Here is a 23,792-nt window from a genome sequence, read left to right as displayed (position 1 = left end):
TGCAAACCAGCCTGCAAGATCATGCTATATTCTTCCCACCCCCTATATATTGAATAACAGCAACCACCATTAGGATGCAAGCATGCATTCAGTAACCAGAAGCTTGTTCACCTCTATCGGATGTTTACAAATCAATATCTTTGTATTGCCAGAGGATGCTGGGCCTAATGGGCATACACAATAGTAAGGGTGAGAAGGGCAAGTCTATAATCCGGTGCCTCAGTCTAGGTACTCCAATGCCAAGCACTTAGCATCAAGGACCGGATTCTGTATACAGTGTTCCCCCGTGAATTCGCGGACTCACTCACTCGCGGTTTTCTCGGATCGCCTCTTCCTGTAGTAAAGTTGGGCTACACCAGGGGTAGGCAATTCCGGTCCTCGAGAGCCACAGGCAGGTCAGGTTTTCAGGATATCCACCATAAATATGCATGAGATAGATTTGCATCACAAGGAGGCAGTGCATGCAAATCCATCGCATACATATTCATGGTGGAGATCCTGAAAACCTGACCTGCCTGTGGCTCTCGAGGACCGGAATTGCCTACCCCTGGGCTACACCAATCAGGAGCTGCATGTCAAAGTGGCGTGAGCCTGCAGGTTTAAAGCGGGGCTGCCGCCGCAATGCAGTCCCGCTTTAAACCCGCAGGCTCGCACTGCAGGGAAGGCGACAGAGAGTAGGAGAGTCGGGCAGGTTAAGGCCTAGTGTGTTCTGGCTGATTGCACCCCCCCCCCTCCCTATAAGTATCTTCCTTGCGTGCAGAGAGCATGTGCAGACCATCGACAGGCAAAGAGATGGTCTGCGCATGCATCTGGATCGCTCAGTAGCGATCCATGCGGTCGATGGGGGAGCGTTCCTCCGATTGCCCCCATTTAATTATTACCCTGTAGTGAATTGGTCGGCCTGCCACGGATCGGTCACGATTGGGCAGGTTAGTGAATCTAGCCCAAAGAGTAGCTCTTATGTTTCCCCATGACAGCAAGTAAATGGGGAAAGGTTGCAGTGCGAAATTATCAGTGCTGCGTTCTAGAGCCTGGAAGGAGGAGGAGCAGCTCCATCTCTGGAGCTGCACAGGTTTGGCACTTGGTGTAAGACAATAGGTGATAATTGGAATAAGCTAGAGGAGTGAATTTGGGACCTTTATATTTGAAACAAAACTTCCTGCACTTGGGTCTCCACTTGGGGACTAGGGGGATCGTTCAAACATTCAGGCACCTCTAGAACCCAGCCTGGGTTCCAGCAGTTTCTGGAAGCCATAGGGTAATGTGAGAAGCCAAGCCAGCCTTGGTACAGCCTGGAGGCTGGTCTCAAAAATTATGACTTTACTCTAGAGGAGTCTTAAGCCCTGGCTTTGGGTGAGAAGTTTGTCTTTTGAGAGAACAAACCCATTGATCACCCTAAGAATTAAAATAAATTTCGAATCTATCACCCACTAATTAGACCTAGACTTTGGACTTGCAACAAGGAGGATCCCAGTGTGTCAGAACTATTTACATCTGATTGGGACTTTGTACAAGTTTGGAGTTGTTGAAAGAAGCTGTTACTGTTCGCGCGTTGCCTCTTCTGTGTTCCAAGGAGACGCAAAAGCTTTGAGTCATTCAGCAACTTACTGGTGTGGTCTAACATCACTTGGAGAGCGAGTGGAAGTCCGGTGCATGCGTGCAGTGGAGTCCAAACGAGGACGTTGGCTCCTGCTGTGGTTCTCAACAAATAAAACAACTTTATGTGCCCTCTACCAGCATCCAGGAGAAACAGGGGTTGCATTTATATGGAGACTATCTAGCTATGGCCTACGAACTTCTTTAGAAGCAACCCCCCCCCCATGGTGCTCTCCCTCCCCTTTCTCTTCCCTTTCTTCCTTTTTTTTTACTTCGTTGTATTTTTTGCTTCCCAGCTCCCTTTCCTCCATATTGTTCCTCTTGGCATCTGTCTTTACATATCCCCCTTTTATTTTTATTTTTTTTCTTTTCTCTTTTTAACTGATTTTATGTTTTTTGTTGTGTTTTTTTTTTTTAAAGTACTGTATATTATATTATTGTAAACCATTTAGGTATTTCTTGACAAATGATATATCAAATAACAAATAAACTCGGATACTTGATTTAAATGGCCTAACAGTGTTTGCATAATTTTTTTTCCTTTTCTCTTTTTTAACTGATTTTATATGTTTTTATTTATTTATTTTTTTTAAGTATATTATATTATTGTAAACCATTTAGGTATTTCTTGACAAACGTATATCAAATAACGAATAAACTTGGAAACTTGATTTAAATGTTTACATAATTTAAAAAAATCTAGAGATATGTCAATTATATGCTTGCTGGCTGCCAGCGAGGCTCATAATTAGCTTTGAACATCGCACTAAAAGTATTTTAAATGCTCCCTAATACTGTTTCCCACATGCAGGAGATTCAGATTCTGAACTACGAGACACAGAATAACGAAAGCAGAGTAAACCTGCTTACTTGCAACTTGATTTTCATCCAGCTGCTTGAAATAAAAGGCCACTTTATCCAGCTCCGAGAGAGTGACTCTGATGTCTTCAAGCATAATGCGCTCCTCCTTCTAATAACAAAGTAAAAGAAAACATTAGCTCATATCTCAAAGAGTTCAACAATCCCAGACCTATGACATACTTTAGTGCAGTGGTCTCAAACTCGCGGCCCGGGGGCCACATATGGCCCGCAAGGTACTATTTTGAGGCCCTCGGTATGTTTATCATAATCACAAAAGTAAAATAAAAGTTTCTTGATCATATGTCGCTTTAGCTATAAATGACAATATTATTATTAAGACTTAGGCAAAAGGAAAGATTTATAAACTATAAAGAGATTTACCTCATACAAAATTGTCATTTCTTTCATAAGACATTAACTATTTTTTCTGCGGCCCTCCAAGTACCTACAAATCCAAAATGTGGCCCTGCAAAGAGACCACTGCTTTAGTGGGAACCCAAATCAAATCCCGCACCTAAGATGTGACAAGATGGTCAATGTGCAAGCCCAGTTGAAAGAGCAGCAACACAGGTAGGGTTATCAGACATCTGACTACCCGGACATGTCCTCTTATTAGAGGACATGTCCGGCGTCCAGACAACTTTTCAAAACACGGCCCTTGTCCTTGGCATGTGCCTTGATTTATTATGACACAAATCGTCTCAAGTTTGTAGGAGGACATAAATTAAATAGCTCAGCATTTCTCCAATATTGAGGGATCACAAAGTCCATTCAGAAATGAAGTCTGTTCCTTTAAAATAGTAGATGGAATTAAAAGTAGTGTCTATAACAGTTTTTGGCTAACTTTGCAAGCTGTGGCACACTAAACTTGCGACTGCGGGTTGAGGGCACCCAGAAGTGCCCTCCAGACGGGGCCCCAAGCTGCCAGTGGGGGGGGGGGGGGGGGTGCTGAAAAAGAACAGGTGCAGAGAGAAGGATAGACACCAGGGAGGAGGAGGAGAGGTGCTGGCAGCGACTGACTGCCTACAGGATGTGCCTCTCGCTGCGAGAGGCACGTCCTATAATCAGTCAGCCGGCGCCTCTCCTTCTCCCCGTCTTGCAGCACACTAGTTTGCCATACACTGCTCTAGAAACATTATTTTCTTATGAACCAAGATAATTGCCCAAAGGCATACTATTTCTTCATCAACAGGGGGCAGTGTGTGCATGCTCAACTAGAGACAAAAATGTGAACAGTTTCCAGAAGTCAAAAACGGAAAACCTCCCTCACCGCCATTCTGAGAAACAAACCCTTTAATTTAATATGAAGTCTACTTAGAAGAAAACAATTCGATCTGTCCTCCATATGTTAATCTGGTCACCTGTCTGCTTCACAGGCGAGGACAGGGGATGGGATTTGCTACACCACCTTTCTGTGGTTATAATCAAAGCAATTTAAAAACATAAGAATAGCCTTACTGGGTCAGACCAATGGTCCATCAAGCCCAGTAGCCCGTTCTCACGGTGGCCAATCCAGGTCACTAGTATCTGGCCAAAACCCAGGGTAACAACATTCCAGCATCTCAAAGAATAGCAAGATTCTGGAACCCCAATGAGAGCAACATTCCAGAGCTGAGATTGTGATGTCATAATGGCTCATTCCACAGTGCCTCAGAGCCAACCTCATCAGTGATGTCACAATGGCTTCATTGTCCTATACTTGGCTCATGTAAGAACATAAGAATAGCCTTACTAGGTTAGACCAATGGTCCATCAAGCCCAGTAGCCCGTTCTCACAGTGGCAATCCAGGTCACTAGTACCTGGCCAAAACCCAAGGTGTAGCAATATTCCATGCTACCGATCCAAGGCAAGCAATGGCTTTCCCATGTCTTTCTCACTAACAGACTATGGACTTTTCCTCCAGGAATTTGTCTAAACCTTTCTTAAAACCAGCTACGCTATCCGCTCTTACCACATTCTCTGGCAAAGCGTTCCAGAGCTTAACTATTCTCCCTGGTGCAACGAAGGGTTAGGTGACTGGCCCAGAGTCACCAGGAGCCACAGTGGGAAATGAACTCAGTTTCCCTGGTTCTCAGGCCACGGCACTAGCCATCAGGCTACTTCTCTCTATTTCATTTGGAAAAGGTAATAACAGTTACATCAGCAGATCTCTGCTCCCTCACTGACACCTGCCCACATATAACTACTGCAAAACAAATGCTATCACATTGTGTATATGACCACAATAAAAAGAAGAGAGAAAACACCTGCTGGAGACTTTCAGGCGATGAATAAGCACCATAGTTTAGGGATGATAAATCACAGACCATGAAGAGAAGAATCCTGAGACAGCTTTTATAAAACCAGCCTCCTATTAAGAATAGTCAGCCCTGAGTTTCGTAAACTCCCTGGGGTTTTGTCTACTCAACTTTATTTGGATAATTAACAGAAACACGTGAACAAATAAAGCATTCCCTGTGTGTCCTACGGTTTCACCATTCTTGCTAGGTCTACTTTTAAACCTAGATGCGCTTGGTGAGCCTAGCAGCCCTCTCTAATAGAGGTATGTAAACTGCTTAGAATACGGTAATTTCCAATGGATGCTATATCTTTTTTTTTTTTTTAATCTATATTAAAATTTCCAAACTACCATTGTGCAAACAAACAATTTCAATATACATAATATTACACGAAATGCACATTAAACTTATAGACATTAATGCACACCTATTCCCCCCCCCCAAATAATCATAAAAAGTACATACCTACAGGAAACCATCCATATATTCCCCAAATGAAATTCCAATGCAAAACCCCTCCCACCTACCCTGGATGTGCATGCTTAAGGGTCAATCACATAAAATCAGTTATCATTCCTTACAGAACTTAGTCAATGGTTCCCAAACATCCATAAATTTTTTATACCGTCCCTGTTGTACGGCCATCAAATCAAATATCTATTAAACTAGAACCACCCGATTTTCTGCAGTATTTAGAAGGCTGGGAATGGCTTCCAGCCAGCTAAATACCACTAAGCAGGCTAACCACTGATATTCAGTGAGAGACGTCCATCTAATCTCCTGCTGAATATCCCAACAAGCGGATTCGCCGGTCCCTGGCTAGGTCACATGGCATAGCCAGTCTCAGCCAACATTCATTGGCTGGCCGACTAATCCTTGCAGCCAGATAGGCCCGCCTAAAAAGCAGACCTACCTTTGGCCGCTATTCCTTAGTCAGCCAGCTGATGAATATCGGCTTGGCCGGCTGTATCTAAAGCAGCTGCCCTTAATTCGGAAATTTGTTGGTTGGCGAATTGCTGAAATATTTTTATTATGCATGTTGACTGAGCTCCACTTACCCCCTCTTTTAAAAACATGCGCTAAAAACGCTAACACGTGCATGTTATCCTGTGGATGCATTAGCAAATAGGGCACGCACTGATTTAGTGTGCGCTAAATCTGCGCTAAAACGCTTAGCGCGCCTTTGTAAAAGAGGGCCTTAGTTTTTAGACAAAATATACATTTTAAATAAATAAATAAAAACTCAGCCCTGCTGAACTAAATTATCCAAATAGATACCTAGCTAATAGCACCGAATAATGCTATTATCCAACTCCTACTTATCGTATGCAGCCCTGTACATTAAAACATTTAAGAGTCAGCTTTAACCAATGCGCCACACTCTCCTCCTTATAATCTAATCAAACAGACAAACAGGATAAGTAGAGGGATACGGAGTTTCTCAGGCATGAGTCGCCCATGATGGGTGCCTTACAAGCTCAAAAAAGTGGGCTTTTAGCCTGGATTTGAATGGGGTAGTCACCACCACATATTCACCGCCAATAGCCAGCTGGATATTGGTGAATGCTACAAAGTCTGACTATTACGTTGGCGAACTCCTCCTAGAAAAGTGCTACATTCCTCACCATTGAATATCACTACGGTCATCTTCAAAGTACTCCCCTAGGGAAGCTATATACCGACGGCAGCGCTTAATCCACTCTTCAAAGCAATTTTGGAACTCTTTTTCTGGGATGCCCATCAGAGTAGTCGTTGTATTACCCTTGATGTAATGAATGTCATCAAAATGTCTTCCTTTCAATATTTCCTTTATCTTTGAGTAAAGAAAAAAAGTCACTGGGAGCCAGATCAGGTGAGTACAGAGGGTTCATAGACAACCCCGCAAAAGACAAAGGCGCGCGCCGACAACTGAGCGCAAGACGGAGGCGCGTGCCGAAGAAAATTAGTTTTTAGGGGGGTTTTGTTGGGGAGCCCCCCCAGTTTACTTAATAGAGATCGCTCCGGTGTTGTGGGGGGTTTAGAGGGTTGTAACCCTCCACATTTTACTGTAAACTTAACTTTTTCCCTAAAAACAGGGAAAAAGTGAAGTTTTCAGTAAAATGTGGGGGGTTACAACCCCCCAAACCCCCCACAACGCGGCGCGATCTCTATTAAGTAAAGTGGGGGGTTCCCCCCCCACGCTCCCCCCCATCGGAGCCCTAAAAACAGTAATTTTCTGCAGTGCACACCTCCGCACTGCGCTCAATTGTCTGCGCGCGCCTTTGTCCCGGCGCGCTTTTGACCTGACACCAGTACAGAGGGTGTTCCAATACAGTTATTAGTTTTCTGGCTAAAAACTCCCTAACAGACAGTGCCGTGTGAGCCAGTGCATTGTTGTGATGCAAGAGCCATGACTTGGCAAACAGTTCAGGTCGTTTTCATCGTAACTTTTTCATGCTGCCTTTTCAGCACTTCCAAGTAGTAAACTTGGTTAACTGTCCAGTTGGTAAAAATTCATAATGAACAATCCCTCCGATTTCAAAAAATGTTAGCAACATCGTTTAGACTCTTGATTTGGGCTGGCGGAACTTTTTTGGTTGTGGAGAATTGGCCGACTTCCATTGTGCACTTTGACGCTTTGTTTCAGGGTCGGATTGGTACACCCATGTTTCATCACCAGTGGTAACACGGCCCATAACATTGTCTTGCATCTCCAAAAGGTCTCGGCAAACTTTGACTCTGCTTTTGTTCATCGGTGAGCTCCTTTCTTATGCCAAGATTTTCCTGTTTCTCTATCGATGTTTACTTGGTCTGCTATGCTTCTCAGTCAGCCAATAATTTTGATGCACAATTCAATTAATTTTTTCAATGTTTTCATCAGTTCTGCTCATTAGTGGCCACCCTGACCTTTCTTCATCTGTGACGCTTTCTCTACCATCAGAAAAATGTTTAATCTGGTTGTACACTGCCATTTTCTTCATGGCATTACACTTCTCCCTCGTCATTCGCAGGGGATACAGGCAGAGCCGGACCGCGAATGCCGAAAAACCGCGATTATCCGGCTCTGACCCATCCCCACCTCCCTGCCGCCTTCCTGGCCTTACCTGGTGGTCTAGAGGGCTTTCGGGGCAGGAGCGATCTTCCTACGCTCCTACCCCGTGCAGATCGCCATCAGGAAATGGCTGTAGGGAGTTCCCGACGTCTCGAGAGACAACGGGAACTCCCAGCAGCCATTTCCTCATGGCGATCTGCACGGGGAAGGAGCGTAGTAAAATCACTCCTGCCCCGAAAGCCCTCTAGACCACCAGGTAAGGCCGGGAAGCCGGCAGGGAGGAAAAAAAGATGGATTTTTTTTACATGAAGACTGTTTTTTTAATTTTACCCCTCCCCAGAAAAAAAATCACGATTATATGAAACCGCGAGTGCAGGAACCGCAAATGGGGAGGGGGAAGTGTATCCCCATAAACTTGGACTAACATGTCCCGGATTTCACTTCCACTCTTGCCAAGTTTAACCAAAAATTTAATGTTTGTTCGTTGCTCTAATCCAAGCTCTGGCATTCTCGCCACAGCACACAAAAACACACAACAACAATAACGAACACCACTCAGCAAGACACTGCCATACGTTGACAACTGCGAGACACTGATATACCAAACTTATGCCAGCTGAAACCTAGTGTAAATCCTGTCTTGTAAACCGGATGCAGAGACTTTTTGGCCAGTCCTGGATTTCTGGCAACTTCATCCTGGTGCATTATGGGACCTACAGACCTGATTTCAATGGATAGGATCATGGACTACAAATACTGAATAAAACCCGGACCAGTCAAAAAGACTCCCTCTGGAATGGGTAACCTGGTCACCCTAAGCGTGGATCCCCGCTATATGGCCACACCCCCTTTTGAGTTGTGCGCAATCCAGTTTGGACACATGTTGTTACAGAACAGAGAGTAGCTCAGTTGCCAATTAATTTTTTGTTACCTCTGATAATTAAATCATTGGAGCCCATTGGTGCTGATATGGGATCCATGCCCAATTTTGGGTGACCTCTATAGAATCTGGGAATATATTCTGAATGTTGGAATCAAGTCAGTTGACCTCTATGCTTCACATGCACATGGCAGGCAATGGAGCTGGGGCTCTTACCATGCCAGGAGATAGGAGTGACTGGTAGTTTAGAAGGACTCCAGTAGCTGAGATCTGCTCCAGCCACTTCCTGCTGGCGTCCCTGCTGTCCTCTTCGTACTCCCCATTGTTGTTGTACCTGTAGTCCAGGGCTGCCATCAGCTGTTCTGAGAAGGTACACACAGCAGCCACAAGAGACTGGCAGAAGATAACGTCACGTCTCAGCTGCAGTTCCGTGTCTGACAGAAGGACCAAACAGAACAGAGTTGTTTAGCAGTCCAAAGCTGGACCTCTAATATATTACATGATGATACAAAAAGAACATCGTAACTTTAAGTAGGAAATCCACAAATGATAAAAGACACTGATAATCAATGGGCTTAGGATTTTCAGAATATAGGTTCCAACTCTCAGTCATGCAGGTGCAAGAAGGCTGAATATAAGTTGTATGAGTAAAACCCACCTGGATAATAGCACCTGAAATCTATCTCCATATAATGAAGGCATAAGGTGACGGGACAAAAGCGCAACAGACATTCCTTGGTGATCTCTAAAATAGACTATTGTAATGCACTCTTCAAGGGAATATCATTAAATGAAATTAAACACCTTCAGATTATTCAGAATGTTTCCATTAAACTTATTACCAATTCTAGAAAGTTTGATCATGTTACACCTCTTTTAAAAAATGCACATTGGCTTCCAGTTATCCATCGGATAACATACAAACTTTGCTTGCTTACCTTCAAATCTCTCCTCAATAAAACACCAGCATTCATATATAAATGCCTAATTCCATATAATCCAGTCAGAGCTTTAAGATCAAATGAACAAAATTTATTAACTATTCCTTCACTTAAGATTATAAACACAAGACGACAGTTTATTTTTTCAGTAACCGCACCACAGACTTGGAACGCTCTTCCAATTTATTTACGAAAGGAGCAGGATCTGGGAAGATTCAAAAGTAATTTAAAAACATTTCTTTTTAAAGATGCCTTTGATATTTAATCTTTTAATACCCAGGTCATTGATTTTATTCTATTAATATGCCTTTATTTCTTTCCCTTTTTTGTTCTGCTTTTCTATATTAAATTGTATTTCACATCCCCTTTTTACCTTATGTTGTGAATATGACGATTTAATTTTTAACCTTATTGTATTGTTCAAAGTTTGTATTGTATTGTATTGTATTGTTTCCCTTTGAATGTATTTTAAATTGTTCATCGCTTAGAACTATGATTAAGCGATTAATCAAAAGAATTAATAAACTTGAAACTTGAGCGCAGACAATTCGGCACAAGACACCAGCACGCCGCGGAAAAACTTACTTTTAACCTTTTCCTATCATAATAAATTTTACGTTACGCTGGTTCCAATCGTAATTATCACTACTGCCCGCTACCATTTTCTGCATCAAAGTCCGAATCATTATCCAACTCAGACTCCAAACTACTTGGTAATAAATAGATGGGACAAATGATAGGTAGAAGGTGTACTGTATGTTCCATGCCATGGGGCATACGATGGCAACGACATTTTTGGAATGTCCCGTCATCCTGGACACACGATAGAAAAAGGTTAAAGAGCTCTGACGGGGGGTGAAACCCCCCCCCCACACTTTACTTCATATTGTTTGCGCTGCCGTGAGAGGGCTGTGGGGGGGGGTGTAACCCTCCACATTATAGAGCAAACTGAACTTTTTCCTAAAAAATCGGAAAAACTTCAGTTTTCTCTATAATGTTGGGGGTTGCACCCCCCCCCCCGAACAGCAGCACGAAGAATAAGAAGTAAACTAGGGGGGTTCCCCACTCATACCCCACGTTAGAACTCTTTAAAAGTAAGTTTTCCCGCGGTGTGCTTGTATCTTGCACAAAACTGTCTGCGCTCCAATATCGGCACGCTGGTATGTCACGTGCGAATGACTATGAACCAAGGCATAATGAAGTACTGGCAGCCATTTTGTAAGAGTAGATACAATCTGAGCAATCTGAATATTTTATGGTGTTTTAAAGGTATTGTTAACATTTAGTGGACGGGACATCCACTATCAAGTGTGACGCAACTCCTGAGGTAGGCCTTGAGTCACTTTATCGAATAAAGACTTTGACATTGAACATTTGGTTTCCTCAAATACCCATTTCTGCCATCGGTGGACCGTCGTCTCTGCTGTTTGTTTTTGCGTTTTTCTGCAGAGATTTTTGTTCTTCTTGGTTTTGCAGCGCATGCGTGAGATTTATTTGCATTCAGGTCCTGATTCTAAAAATGGCGTCTAACTCCAAAGTGCGGTTCGGCGTGATTATCGATCAACCACTAGGTGCTGTTTATAGAATCATGCCTAGCGACGCCCCAACGCATTCTTAAGCACCGATAGGCAGCTCTCCTTCAGCTCATTAGAATCCAAAGTGACTCCAGTTTAAAAATGAATGAATTAAGTTATCCAGATAGCAGGCATTCTAAGGCGCTTCATCAACATAAGCGCCAGAATCAGTGGCATAGCGAGAGAGGTTGGCACCCAGAATTGCCACACCATGTGGCTCCACCGCTTGGGTGCCCCCCACCCATGGTCTTCCCTGCCCCCGCGTACCTCTTAAAATGTTCACCAGCCGAGCCGGCATCTTCTCTCTTCTGACATCACGTCCTGGTCCCACGATAAGGAAATGATGTCAGAAGGGAGCCGACACCAGCACAAGCAGCAAGTGGAAGATGCTGCTTGCACAGTCAAACATTTAAAGAGATATGCAGGGGCAGAGAGAGCCCCCGGCAAAGACAGCACCCGGGGCAGTCTGCCCCCCCCGGCCCCCTTCCTAACTATGCCACTGGCCAGAAATGTAGGCCTTTGAAACCCTGGCCTTCCTGGCGCCTACCTTTGATGAAAGTCGCGAATCTGTAAACGGCGCTGTTGCATGATTGACACACGATTGGAGGCCATTTTTAAGTGGTCATCGATAACGGCACTGTTCCAGAATCTGGGCCTAACTGCTTTAGTAAAATATTTCCTATGTATCCTGATATTGACAAAATACAAGCCCTACCTGTACATTTCAGTAAGGCCAACAGCAACTGATTCTTCCCATCTACAAAGAAAGAAAAATGAGATTCATGACTTCCACATATTCATTATACCAAACCAACTTTAGCACATGCTGCGTTTTTTCAGTTTTACAATTGATGGCAGTTTGGGAAAGAATGAAGCAACATCGATTGCCCGTGGGAAAAACATTTTTACTGAATAAGATCCAGTTAAAAATAATTAAACCTTTATTGATATAAGAATTCTGGTGGACCTTTTAGAGCTGGGTTGTGCATTTAATGAATTCTACATTGACTTCGGGCGTTGGAGAAATCAGTTGGAAGGCCAGAGAGGCACGGGGGACTAAGAAACGTAGGGGTGCATATTTGCTGGTATTGAAGGAGTCTGGGACTGGTTTTCCTAAATGTTGAACTAAGTTTTCTCTTTAATAAAATGCTGAATTATGTTTAGCTGCAGACCTAAAACTTATTTCATGTTCTAGCCTGCCTGTACTGGGTGTTAGCTTGGACATTCTAACTTCTTATGGCTATCTCAGCATAAACGACATGTAACAGAAAGACTGCAGGGCCTAGATAAGTGACTTGCTAGTGACCTGCTAGTGTGAGCTGAGGACCAATGATTGTTAAGAAAAGTTTTTTCTAGAATTCAGTTGTATAGCCAGAAGAATGTATAAATATCTCTGTAATGTCCTGGTTTCGGCACTTCTGAAGCCAGCTTGGAGCTCGGGAGTCGCATACGTATGCTAATAAACCATCTGTGCTTTCTTCAAGTCTCTAGGTTTTTTTGGCTGCCCAAAGTGACCTTTTAGTATGGCAACCCTATATAAACCAATTACATCCTAGGGGGGCGTAGTTTACTATTAATTGAGTTATCGTAGGTCTTATGTTCACATTATACTTAAATGGCTGGGGGGGTAACACAGAGGGAGGGGGTTCAGGGGAGTCTTGGGGGACCTGGGGGGGATATGTAAGAATGACATTGAAAGTGAAACGGTTGTTTACAATGCTGTTAACTTTGTATATTCCTTCTGCAGCTAGCTCGGGACGCTTTCTTGAGTTATATGATAAGGTGTCTAATGAGATGCATTTTGTATCTGTGCTGTATTTTTGCGTTTTCATGTATTTTTCTTTGCTCTGTTTCACTTATAATAAAATGGTTTGAAACTAATGAATTCTACTACTTATCACTTACATAGCGCTGAAAGGCATACACAGCGCTGTACATTTTTTCATTTATAGATGGTCCCTGCTTAGAAGAGCTTACAATCTACAGAAGGTGGTCAACATGCAAGGTTATCATTTCATAAATTTACCGGGATATTCCGATGACAGGCTTGAAAATGATAAGTAAGTTATTCCTTTTTATACACTGCTTACACTGAACAGTAGGTACTGCAGGTATTTTCCCTATCTGTCCTGGTGGGCATCTAACTATGGCACCTGGAGCAATGGAGGTTTGCGCTGAGGCAGCTGCCCTTTCCACTAGACCACTCCTTTTTTATTATAGCAAGCCAAAACAACTTATCTGGAATATAAATTAGGGTTACCAGATTTTACGTATGTAAAATATGGACCCCCCCCCCTAGGCTCACCCCCCCAGGCTCACCCAGCTCCACCCCTAGCCCTGCCCCCTTCAGCCTGCTCATCTCGAGCCTTGTAAAAGGGGGCGGCGGTAAGTGATGCATTTAATGTAATACAAATCTGTTACTGTGAAATTTGTTGTAATGGTACAGATACAGGCCTAAAAGGGTGGATTTGCATGGGCGAGACAAAAATGTTTTGATATTCAAGGGAAGAAATCTCATCTATATACCTTCAACATATTTTTGTATGCTCTCGACAAGCGTCTTGATGGAGTTCGGAAGGTTCCAAGGATCTTCTTGGATGCTGATTTGAATTATACTTCTACATCGTATTGTCCATTCCTCTTTCTGCCGAAATTCTGCAGGGAAAAGTAAATGTTACTATTTGCAGTGGGACTGGTGGAAAACATTTTCTGTCCTTGGTTGGGAATATAATTTACTAGAATCCATTGATCTAGAACTTTTTTCCTCTCAAAAGGGTTTATTTCTTGTGCTTTGTTAATACCTTCACATTTTGGCCGTGTATTCAAGCTTGAAACATCTCAGTTGATTTTACCATGCAGGATCCACATTGTAAAGTGTAATCTGTAAACTTTCATGCAAGGGATTTTGTCTAGAGATTAGGATTTATGGGTTCAAGGTCCAGATTTCTCTCTGAACATCTGTAATCAAAATGCAAATTGTCTTTCTCCATGGCTCATCTATCCAAGCTGTAGTTGAGCAATTATTAGCAGTGAACTTTCTCTTGAATACTTGTTTCAGGGAGTGTCACCCAATGTTGCAAAAGAATCAGTAGCATGTTCATCCCATGATGGATAGATATACTATGGTGCCCATTTTCGAAACAGATGGACATCTCAAAATGGCCAATACAAATATTGATCTGCCAAAAAAGTCAAAATTATGATTTTCGAAAGACAGAATGTGGACATTTGACACTCCAGAGCAAGACTGTGTGTAGGAGGTGTGTTTTGGTCGAGACAAGGGCGGGCCTAAAACTAGGTTGTCTTTCAGCGATAATGGAATATGAAGATACATCCAAGTGAGAAAAGAAGGACATCTTCATCTAGACCTATTTTGATCACGGGTACAAAAATGTGCCCTGATTGAGCAACTGACCACTGGAGGGATGAAGGCATGACCCTCAGTGGTTACTGATCCCCCTCCCACCATAAAAAGTGAAAGTGAAAGTAGATACCAGGCACTATGATAGCTGCAGGTATCATAGCCGTTCCTAACTGAGCAGACAGTGGTCAGTGCAGTGGACATTGAACAAAGTGGATCCAGGTGTAACACCCGCTTTAATTCTTATTTCTGTATAAATTTGAGAACCCTTGTGGAACCTAGAAATACCTACTGTACTTGAATGTATAAGACACCTGCATGCGTGATGGCTGTCGTAGTGGTTTTTATCAGCTCCTGGAGGGCTCAAAATAACATATAAAGGAAGTAAGGTCCCGTTATTTAAAGTCCACTGCTCTGACCACTAGGCTGACCCTTTGCTCTGCAGGGATGTCAGTGTGGCCATTTTTGTACACATGATGCCAGACAGATGTTTTTGGTCTTGATTCTAGTTAGGTGCCTAGACTGGGACACATACTGATCTACACACCTAACTTAATCTTTTTTTTTAATGGCTTAATTGGCGTGCCATTAAAAATTATTTTAAAAAATTAATTAGCCGGTAGGCACTTAACCTGGTAGGCACCTACACTTCAATGTAGGTGTCTACACCAAGGCGCCTACTGGCAGGAAGGCATGCCTAGGGGCAGATGGATTGGGCATGAATTTAGTTAGGCACTGTTATTTTAGGCCATGAAAATCCTGGCTTAATATACTGGCACATAAGTTATTCACGCCTACCAGCACCTAAGTCAATTTAGGCACCTCTAGGAGTGATTCTACAAATGGTGCCTAACTTTGATTGGCATGTGGTAGATGTTGTTTTACCTAGGTGTCCTACCAAGAACATAAAAATAGCCTTACTGGGTCAGATCAATGGTCCATCAAGCCCAGTAGCCCGTTCTCACGGTGGCCAATCCAGGTCACTAGTACCTGGCCAAAACCCAAGGAGTAGCAATATTCCATGCTACCGATCTAGAGTAAGCAGTAGCTTCCCCCATGTCTTTCTCAATAACAGACTATGGACTTTTCCTCCAGGAACTTGTCCAAACCTTTCTTAAAACCAGCTACGCTACCTGCTCTAACCACATCCTCTGGAAATGCGTTCCAGAGCTTAACTATTCTCTGAGTGAAAAAAAATTTCCTCCTATTGGTTTTAAAAGTATTTCCCTGTAACTTCATCGAGTGTCCCCTAGTTTTTGTATTTTTTGACGGAGTGAAAAATCGATCCACTTGTATCCATTCTACTCCACTCAGAATTTTGTAGACTTCAATCATATCTCCCCTCAGCCGTCTCTTTTCCAAGCTGAAGAGCCCTAACCTTTTTAGTCTTTCCTCATGCGAGAGGAGTTCCATCCCTTTTACCATCTTGGTCACTCTTCTTTGGGCACTGTTTATAGAATCTGGCCCTTTGTGCCTACTTTTTAGGCGTTCATATTGTGGATCTTTCATTTTGAAAACTGGCTGTTCATTTTAGATGTTTTTGGCAAAGGAGTGTCCTTCTCATATCCCAACGTTTTTCCTGCTCAAAAATGGCTGCGAGATAAATGGTTTTTTGGACATTATGACCAGGAGGTCCCAATTCTGACCTGGGCATTCTTTTGCAAATTTATTTATTTAGATTTTTATCCCGTCCTCCCAGTAACTCAGAATGGTCTACAAGCAAACATTCACAGTGGAGTACATTTGGACAATACAAAGACTGTACAGTAGTTTAAATACAAGGACTATACAGTAATTTAAGTACAGGTTAAGAATGGACTATACAGCAATTTAAGTAGAAGTTTCGAATGGAGAAGAGAGGGTAGAGGGGAAGGGGGTTTAAGGGGGTGAGGCATAGACTGTGGTTTAATTTTTGTTGAAGAGGAGGGTCTTTACTGCTTACCGCTCCTCCACACTTCTAAATTTCTTTGGATGCAAGGTACATATTGTACTATTGGATAGCAATAAAAGATTTCCTGAAAACATTAGAAATAACATGAGAGAAACATCTATAAGTGTGCAGGGGTGTAACATAGTAACATAGTAGATGACGGCAGATAAAGACCCGAATGGTCCATCCAGTCTGCCCAACCTGATTCAATTAAAATGTTTTCCTCTTAGCTATTTCTGGACAAGAATCCAAAGATCTACCCGGTACTGTGCTTGGGCTCCAACTGCTGAAGTTTCCGTCAAAGCTCAATCCAGCCTGAGGCGGTGGTGCCCCTCCCCCGCCCTCCCTCACCCGCATCTTCTCCTTCCCCGCCCCCTCCTGCCACAAGTGCAATACCTCTTTAACATTCCTGGCGCGAGCAGCAACCCCAAACTGCTGCTCGCGCCAGCATCGGCTCTTCCTCTGACATCACTTCCTGGGCACGGGTCCAGGAAGTGATGTCAGAAGAGCCAGCACAGTAGTGGGGGGGAGGGACAGAGAGGAGGGCAGGTGCCGGCACCCCTACCATGACAGTGCAAACCCAATGTTTAGTCTACAAGTTTAGTGGGTAACTTTATGACAATATTATGGAGACATAAATAATAAGTATATACTTTTCCCTTGCAAGCAACTTCAAGTTTTCTAAAATGAAAGTACGTGTGCCATTTCATTTTGAGGTGATGGGACTAAATCGAGCCAGAGAATTGCACAGGGACAAATGAGCAGAGACAAATGCATGCAGGACATCATCACGCCGGACTAAAAGTTAAATTTAAAGCGTTCCAAGGGGTGGGGGGAACCCCCCCAAACTTTACTTACATGTGTTGGTGCTGCCGTTGGGGGGGTGGGGGAAACCCCCCCCACCTCTTACAGAGGAAAGTGTAATTTTTCCTTAACCCCCCAATGGCAGCGCCAACACTTCCAAGTAAACTGGGGGAACCCCCCTCAGAGCGCTTTAAATTTAACTTCGATGTCCTGCGCGCATTTGTCTCAGCTCATTTGTCTGTGTGTGATTATCCCGTGCGCTTTCATCTATGAACCCATCTTGAAAACTACCCTTGGAATTAATGTGCATATATTTAACATCTGCTCTTTGTCTGTTTTACCCATGGTCATACCTTTTGAATTTGCCATCCCAACGACAGTATCAATAACGAGAACCTTTCTTTTTACCTTGTAAACTGTGATCCATTGGAAAGTGCTTGGTCTCTTCAAAGGCCTTGCTCATCACTGTCCCTTTGAGAAGTGTATTGATAGCATCCACCTGTGGTAGAACATACAAATGTCAACTCTGAAGAACTTTCATACAACATGACTTTGTTGCCGGAGAATGCGGTGAAATCAGTTAGCTTAGCAGGGTTTAAAAAAAAAAAAAAGGTTTGGCTGATTTCCTAAAATAAAAATCCATACACCATTATTAAGATTTTTTAGGGAAATCTATTGCTTATTCCTAAAATAAGCAGCATAAAATCTGTTTTACTCTTTGGGATTTTGCCAGGTACTTGTGACCTGGATTTGCCACTGCTGGAAACAGGATTCTGGGCTTGATGGACACTTATGACTGCAGTTATTCTTACACTTACTGACCTAAGCGACAGACCTGTCACCATCAACTGAATATGAAGTTTGTAATCTTTTCTTTTTATTGTTTTAATGTTTCTTTAAGCAATGTTCCTGAAAACAAACCATGTAAGGATGTTTTTCCATCCTCCAATGGAGAAGAATTAACTTGCCCATGCACCCAGACAACCTTTAGATTTTTTGCTGTAGGCCAAAGTCTATAGGTAACTTTTATATATGGACTTTGCATGTACTTTCCTAATTTAAAATCCATTTCAAGTACTAAGCTGTTATGGGCTTCTGCGTTTGCTTTTTATGTGGGAAGATTTTACAAGAAAAATAACATTATGAAATTTGAACATACAGGTATTATCTTATTCCACCCGTAACTTGTCCTTTTTAACTCCTCCCTCCTAAATGTGGCTAAAACATGCATTTTTTTGGAACGTCATAGATGGAGATACATTTCACCTTGTAAATACACAAATACATGGAGGTAGGACATGTAGTTCAACTTCCTTTTCACCCAAACTGTATAGTAATGGTAAGGAAAGAGGGATTCCGCCATCTCTCCTGGCTCATAGGTTTGCAGAAAGGGAAATAATATAAATAAAAAATAGTTTATTTACTGTCTTTAGGAAGAGAGTCACCCAAGTTTGAGTATCTTTGTAGGCTATATCTGAAATAGGTCAGCCATGACTTTAGGCCAGGGGTCTCCAAAGTCCATCCTTGAGGGCCAAATCCAGTCGGGTTTTCAATATTTCCCCAATGAATATGCATTGAAAGCAATGCATGCACATAGATCTCATGCATATTCATTGGGGAAATCCTGAAAACCCAACTGGATTCGGCCCTCAAGGAGGGACTTTGGAGATCCTTGCTTTAGGCCTTAGCATCCCATTTTCAGCTTGGAAATCTTTTTACAGATATTGGACTCTAGAGAATGACATGGGGGCAAATTTTTCCCGTCCCCAGGGGAACTCATTTTCCTGTCCCATTCCCGCCCCATTCCTGCAAGCTCTGTCCTCATCTGCACAAGCCTCAAACACTTTAAAATCATAAGTAGCAACATTCTAGAGCTCAGATTGTGATGTCATAATGCCTCATTCCACCAATGCCTAAGCTCCGTCCTCATCTGCATAAGCCTCAAACACTTTAAAATCATAAGTAGCAACATTCTAGAGCTCAGTTTGTGATGTCATAATGCCTCATTCCACCAATGCCTAAGCTCCGTCCTCATCTGCACAAGCCTCAAACGCTTTAAAACCATAAGTGTTTGAGGCAGTGACAAAACTCATGGGGATGGGACGGGGAAATTGAGTTCCTGCGGGGACCGGGACAAATTTCCCCATGTCATTCTCTACTGGACTCTCCACTGATACACTGCCCACACTTCTGATTGACGCCAGTCTATAAAATTAATACCTGGTTAAAGAGATGTTCAAGACAGCCGTGGAGCTTGTCCTGCTTATCAGATGGGATTCGCATGTCACAGGGAAGCTCATCACCTGCAGAGCAGTAAAAAGATAAGTTTCCAAGTTTATTTTTGACTTAACATACCACCTAGGGAAAACTATCAAAGTGGTTTACAATCTTAATATGCTCAAAGTTCAGAAAAGAACCTCAATTGTATAGGTGAAAGAAAAGAGGAAGATAAAAGAGGAACCCAGAGTCACTGCCCAGGGAAAGGATCTAGGTGTCATTGTTGAGGATACGTTGAAACTCTCTGCTCAATGCATGGTGACTGCTAAAAAGCAAATAGAATGATAGCAATTATCAGGAAAGGAATGGAAGATAAAGATGAAAATGTTATAATGCCCTTGTATCGCTCTATGGTACGACCGCACCTCGAATACTGTGTGCAGTTCTGATCGCCGTATCTCAAAAAAGATATAGCAGAATTAGAAATGTACAGAGAAGGACGATGAAAATGATAAAAGGGATGGGACAACTTCCCTATGAGGAAAGGCTAAAAGCGGCTAGGGTTATTTAGCTTGGAGAAGAGAAGGATCAGGGGGTGATATGATAGAGGTCTATAAAATACTGAGTGGAGTAGAAAGGGTACTTGTGAATCACTTGTTCACTCTTTCCAAAAATACTAGGACTAGGGGGCATGTGATGAAGCTACTGAGTAGTAGATTTAAAACAAACCAGAGAAAATATTTCTTCACAGAATGTGTAATTGATCTCTGGAATTCATTGCCGGAGAATGTGGTGAAATCAGTTAGCTTAGCGGGGTTTAAAAAAGGTTTGGATAATTTCCTAAAAGAGAAGTCCATAGGCCATTATTGAGATGGCTTGGGGAAATCCACTGCTTATTCCTAGGATAAGCAACATAAAATCTGTCTTACTAATTGGGATCTAGCTAGGTACTTGGGACCTGGGTTGGCCACTGTTGGAAACAGGATACTGGGCTTGATGAACCTTCGGTCTGTCCCAGTATGGTACTTCTTATATGTCAGAGAGGTGGAACTTCTTGTGTCCCGATGCTACAGAGAGAGGCTTTGGGCAAGCTGAAAACAAGCTTGCTTGCACTGTGGCATGATCAGGTTTAGGACCACGAGAGGCAGGAAAAGGAACAGCAGAGGAGAGGGTTCTGAGGGCCTGAAGAGGTAAAAGGAGGTGCTGGAAGAAAAAGACTGGGAAGTGAGAGTAGACTGGGAAGTGAGAGTAAGGCAAGGCATGGTAATGCAAGGCAGAGAGAAGAAAGGAGATGGTGGGAAGAGAAGGGAAACTGGAGGAGGTGGTGCCTACTGGAGGGAAGGGATGGTGCCCATGGAGCAGAGGGAAAGGGAAGCAGATTAGAAAAATAAAATCACCAAACTTTGGGCTCCTTTTACAAAGCTGTGTTAGTGAGTCCTGGTGTGGCAAATGCTACAAAGGCCATTCAATTTCTACAGGCTTCGATGCATTTGCCAGGGGTTAATCGCTACTGTGACTTTGTAAAAGGAGCCCTTTATTTTTCAGTAGGGCTGTACATGCTAAATTGCTTTTGAGCCTTTTACATTTAGGTCTTTGTGCTTAATTGTGCGATTAAAAAATGTAATCGATGTACAACCCTATTAAATTACAATAAACAATAAACCATAAGATGTTACTTGTCCTACAATAATACTTGTCCTACACTGCATATATGGAGATCGATGTGCACACGCGTACCTCAGTCAGATTGGATTGGATTTATTACATTTGATATACCGCTAGTGCGAGAGTATTAAGCGGTTTACAACAGTACTACAATAGAAGTGAAGGATACAAAAAACCCAAATTAAAATACATTAGGGATAGGAATTACATGTTTACAAACCATCAGAGGGTAGAAGAAAGGCAAAAGGGTCGATAGAGGGCACAAAAACGCAGGAGATGAGAAAGAGAGCGGGGCTAATGAAGATGTGAGAATCAGAGACACAAAGATCGGTAAGAACTCAAAACGCTCTTATGCAGACTATGGCGAGTCATCGCATAGGGTTCCATCATGTTGGTGGAACAGAGTTGGTTTCAGTTGTTTCCGGAAGGAAAGGTAGGGGGATTTCTTCAATGAATCCTTGAACTAGGGAGTTCCAAAGATTAAGACCCGCATATGAAAAGGCTCTCTTTCTAGCTGATTTTAGCTTTTTATCTCTCAGGCCTGGGATTTCCAATCGGTCATGTTGAGACGATCCTGAAAACCGGACTAGCTAGGTGAGCCTCCAGAAGAAGGTTGTGAAGAATCCTTCACAACACCCGATACATCCCATCTCTCTTACCCTAGCTCAAGCCTATTTCTGTTTGCAGTCATATCTTTACTCAGAGGGATCCCATAAAGTGATTACAAGAACACGAGTCTTTTCAACTTGTATCCCCGTGGCCTTCAGTTTTCTTCCAGCAGATGCCCATGCTAGGGAAGACTCACCTGAACCCATCTCGTCACTGCCAAGGTAGGAACTGTTACTGCGAACACTGGTGTAGGAGAGCACAGAGTCGCGGTTACTGTTACACTCACTGCAAACGAGAAGAGAGAGACAAAATGTTCTGATCATTCTCGAGTCATTAAGTCATTATCAGTAAAAGCTCGTTTGATTGCCCAGGCGTTCTTCCATTTTTGACAGGGCATTCTTTCCGGCAGAAAAGGTTCAGCATACAATGGGTCTGGGAATGGATCCAACATACAGTGCAATTTTTTAATAAACAGCCGGCGCCGTTATATCTAGCTGGATGTCTTTGTTGGTTGTGAAACATGATAAATCCAACTATGTTATCATAATGAGCATTCCAGACTACGTAGGACTCTCTTGCAGTGAACCCTTTACAACTAAAGCTCCACATCCCAATGGAAATAAACTAGAGTCCTGGATGTGATGAGTATCTGTTACTTTTGTCTATGCAAATTTGCTTTCATTCTCTATTAAAGTTTGATAAGTAGCAGTTGTTGGCAGCCTGATGCCATTACAACATGCTACAAATAACTTGACTCCACTTCTCCCATATTTTTTTCTAAGTTGTTTCCATTTCTTTCCTCTAAGGAGGGCATGGACTGCGATTTAGAAAGCACACGATTAAAACAGAGACTTCTGCACCTCGCAAAGAATGCGGCACTGGTTAGAGCCGCAGCCTCAGCCTCAGCACTCTGGGCTGTGGGTTCAAATCCCCTGATGCTCCTTATGACCCTGGGCAAGTCACTTAATCCTCCACTGCGCCAGTTATGTAAACCACTTTGAGTGTGGTTGTAAAACTACAAAAAGGTGGTATACAAGTCTCAATCCCTTTCCCTGATGTCATAATGCCTCATTCCACCAATAAGAGCCAACCTCATCAGTGATGTCACAGTGGCTTCATTGTTCTATACTTGGCTCACTTCTAATATTGCATTGGAGGAGAGTGTGGCGTAGTGGTTAGAGCTACAGCTCAGCACCCTGAGGATGTGGGCTCAAGTCCCATGCTGCTCCTTGTGACCTTGGGAAGGTCACTTAATCCTTCACTGCCCCAGGTACATCAGATAGGGAAAATGCTTGAAGTACCTGTATGTAAACCAATGTTTACCGATTCTCCCTTGCAAGAGGTATCCAACAACTCTCCCTTCCTTCTAAAAAAAGGGATTAAAGGAGTCAAGATCTTCAGTCAATCTTTGGTCTTTAAACTCTCTCAACTCTGGAATGATCTCCCCTTTTTTTTAAGGAGTTCCAGTTCGTTTCAATTTTTCTATAAATCTTTAAAAACTACTCTATTTGCCAAACATTTTAAAAATTAATTCTTTTGAAATTTTGCTATTATCTTCTATTTATCATTTGTAAATCATTCCCTGTTTATTTAATTGCTGTAAACCAAGTCGAGCCTTCTCAGAATGATGACTCGGTAGACAAAGTTAAGCTTTAGTTTAGTTAGTTGTAAAACCACAAAAAGGCAGAATACAAATCCCAATTCCACCTCCCCCTATTTCTGATGACAGAAAACCAGGTAAGGGGAAACATCCGTTTTCTTGCCTTTATATCCCATAAAATACATCAAGAAACTTCAGTAAAGTGCAAAGTTGCTGTGTGATTTTCAGTTACTAGGAATTAGTTTCCTTTTGCAGTAATCAATAAGTTAGTTAACCACTCATTCACTATCCCGATAACTGTAATTAATTACTTTTGAAGAGTAACTAGCACAAGGTGACATAACATACAGAGGATGTGGCTGGCATGAGTGGGTCATACCTCCTTGAAATAAGCATCGAGAGATGAAGTTATGCAGGATTCACAAAACCCTGAGGTTTTTAAT

At 42.7% G+C, this 23,792-nt stretch overlaps 1 protein-coding gene across 3 annotated transcripts in view; it reads right to left on the bottom strand.

The window, feature by feature from the left end:
- PREX1 (phosphatidylinositol-3,4,5-trisphosphate dependent Rac exchange factor 1) overlaps positions 1 to 23,792 on the bottom strand; it is a 346,652-nt gene that overhangs the window by 19,255 nt on the left and 303,605 nt on the right. For 2 of the 3 annotated variants that reach the window (XM_033963869.1, XM_033963870.1), the window contains exons 27-33: positions 21,946 to 22,034; positions 19,479 to 19,561; positions 17,667 to 17,757; positions 13,690 to 13,818; positions 11,879 to 11,920; positions 8,865 to 9,082; positions 2,467 to 2,566 (exon numbers count right to left, since the gene is read on the bottom strand). In XM_033963869.1, coding sequence (XP_033819760.1) covers positions 2,467 to 2,566; positions 8,865 to 9,082; positions 11,879 to 11,920; positions 13,690 to 13,818; positions 17,667 to 17,757; positions 19,479 to 19,561; positions 21,946 to 22,034 — 752 coding nt within the window. The remainder of the gene's footprint in view (positions 1 to 2,466; positions 2,567 to 8,864; positions 9,083 to 11,878; positions 11,921 to 13,689; positions 13,819 to 17,666; positions 17,758 to 19,478; positions 19,562 to 21,945; positions 22,035 to 23,792) is intronic. The other variant, XR_004541127.1, reaches the window with a different exon arrangement.

This window comes from Geotrypetes seraphini, chromosome 11 (assembly GCF_902459505.1).
Source record: "Geotrypetes seraphini chromosome 11, aGeoSer1.1, whole genome shotgun sequence".
Taxonomy (NCBI): Eukaryota; Metazoa; Chordata; class Amphibia; order Gymnophiona; family Dermophiidae; genus Geotrypetes; species Geotrypetes seraphini.
Note: the sequence above shows the minus strand (reverse complement) of the source record. Positions and strands in the feature narration are given on the sequence as shown.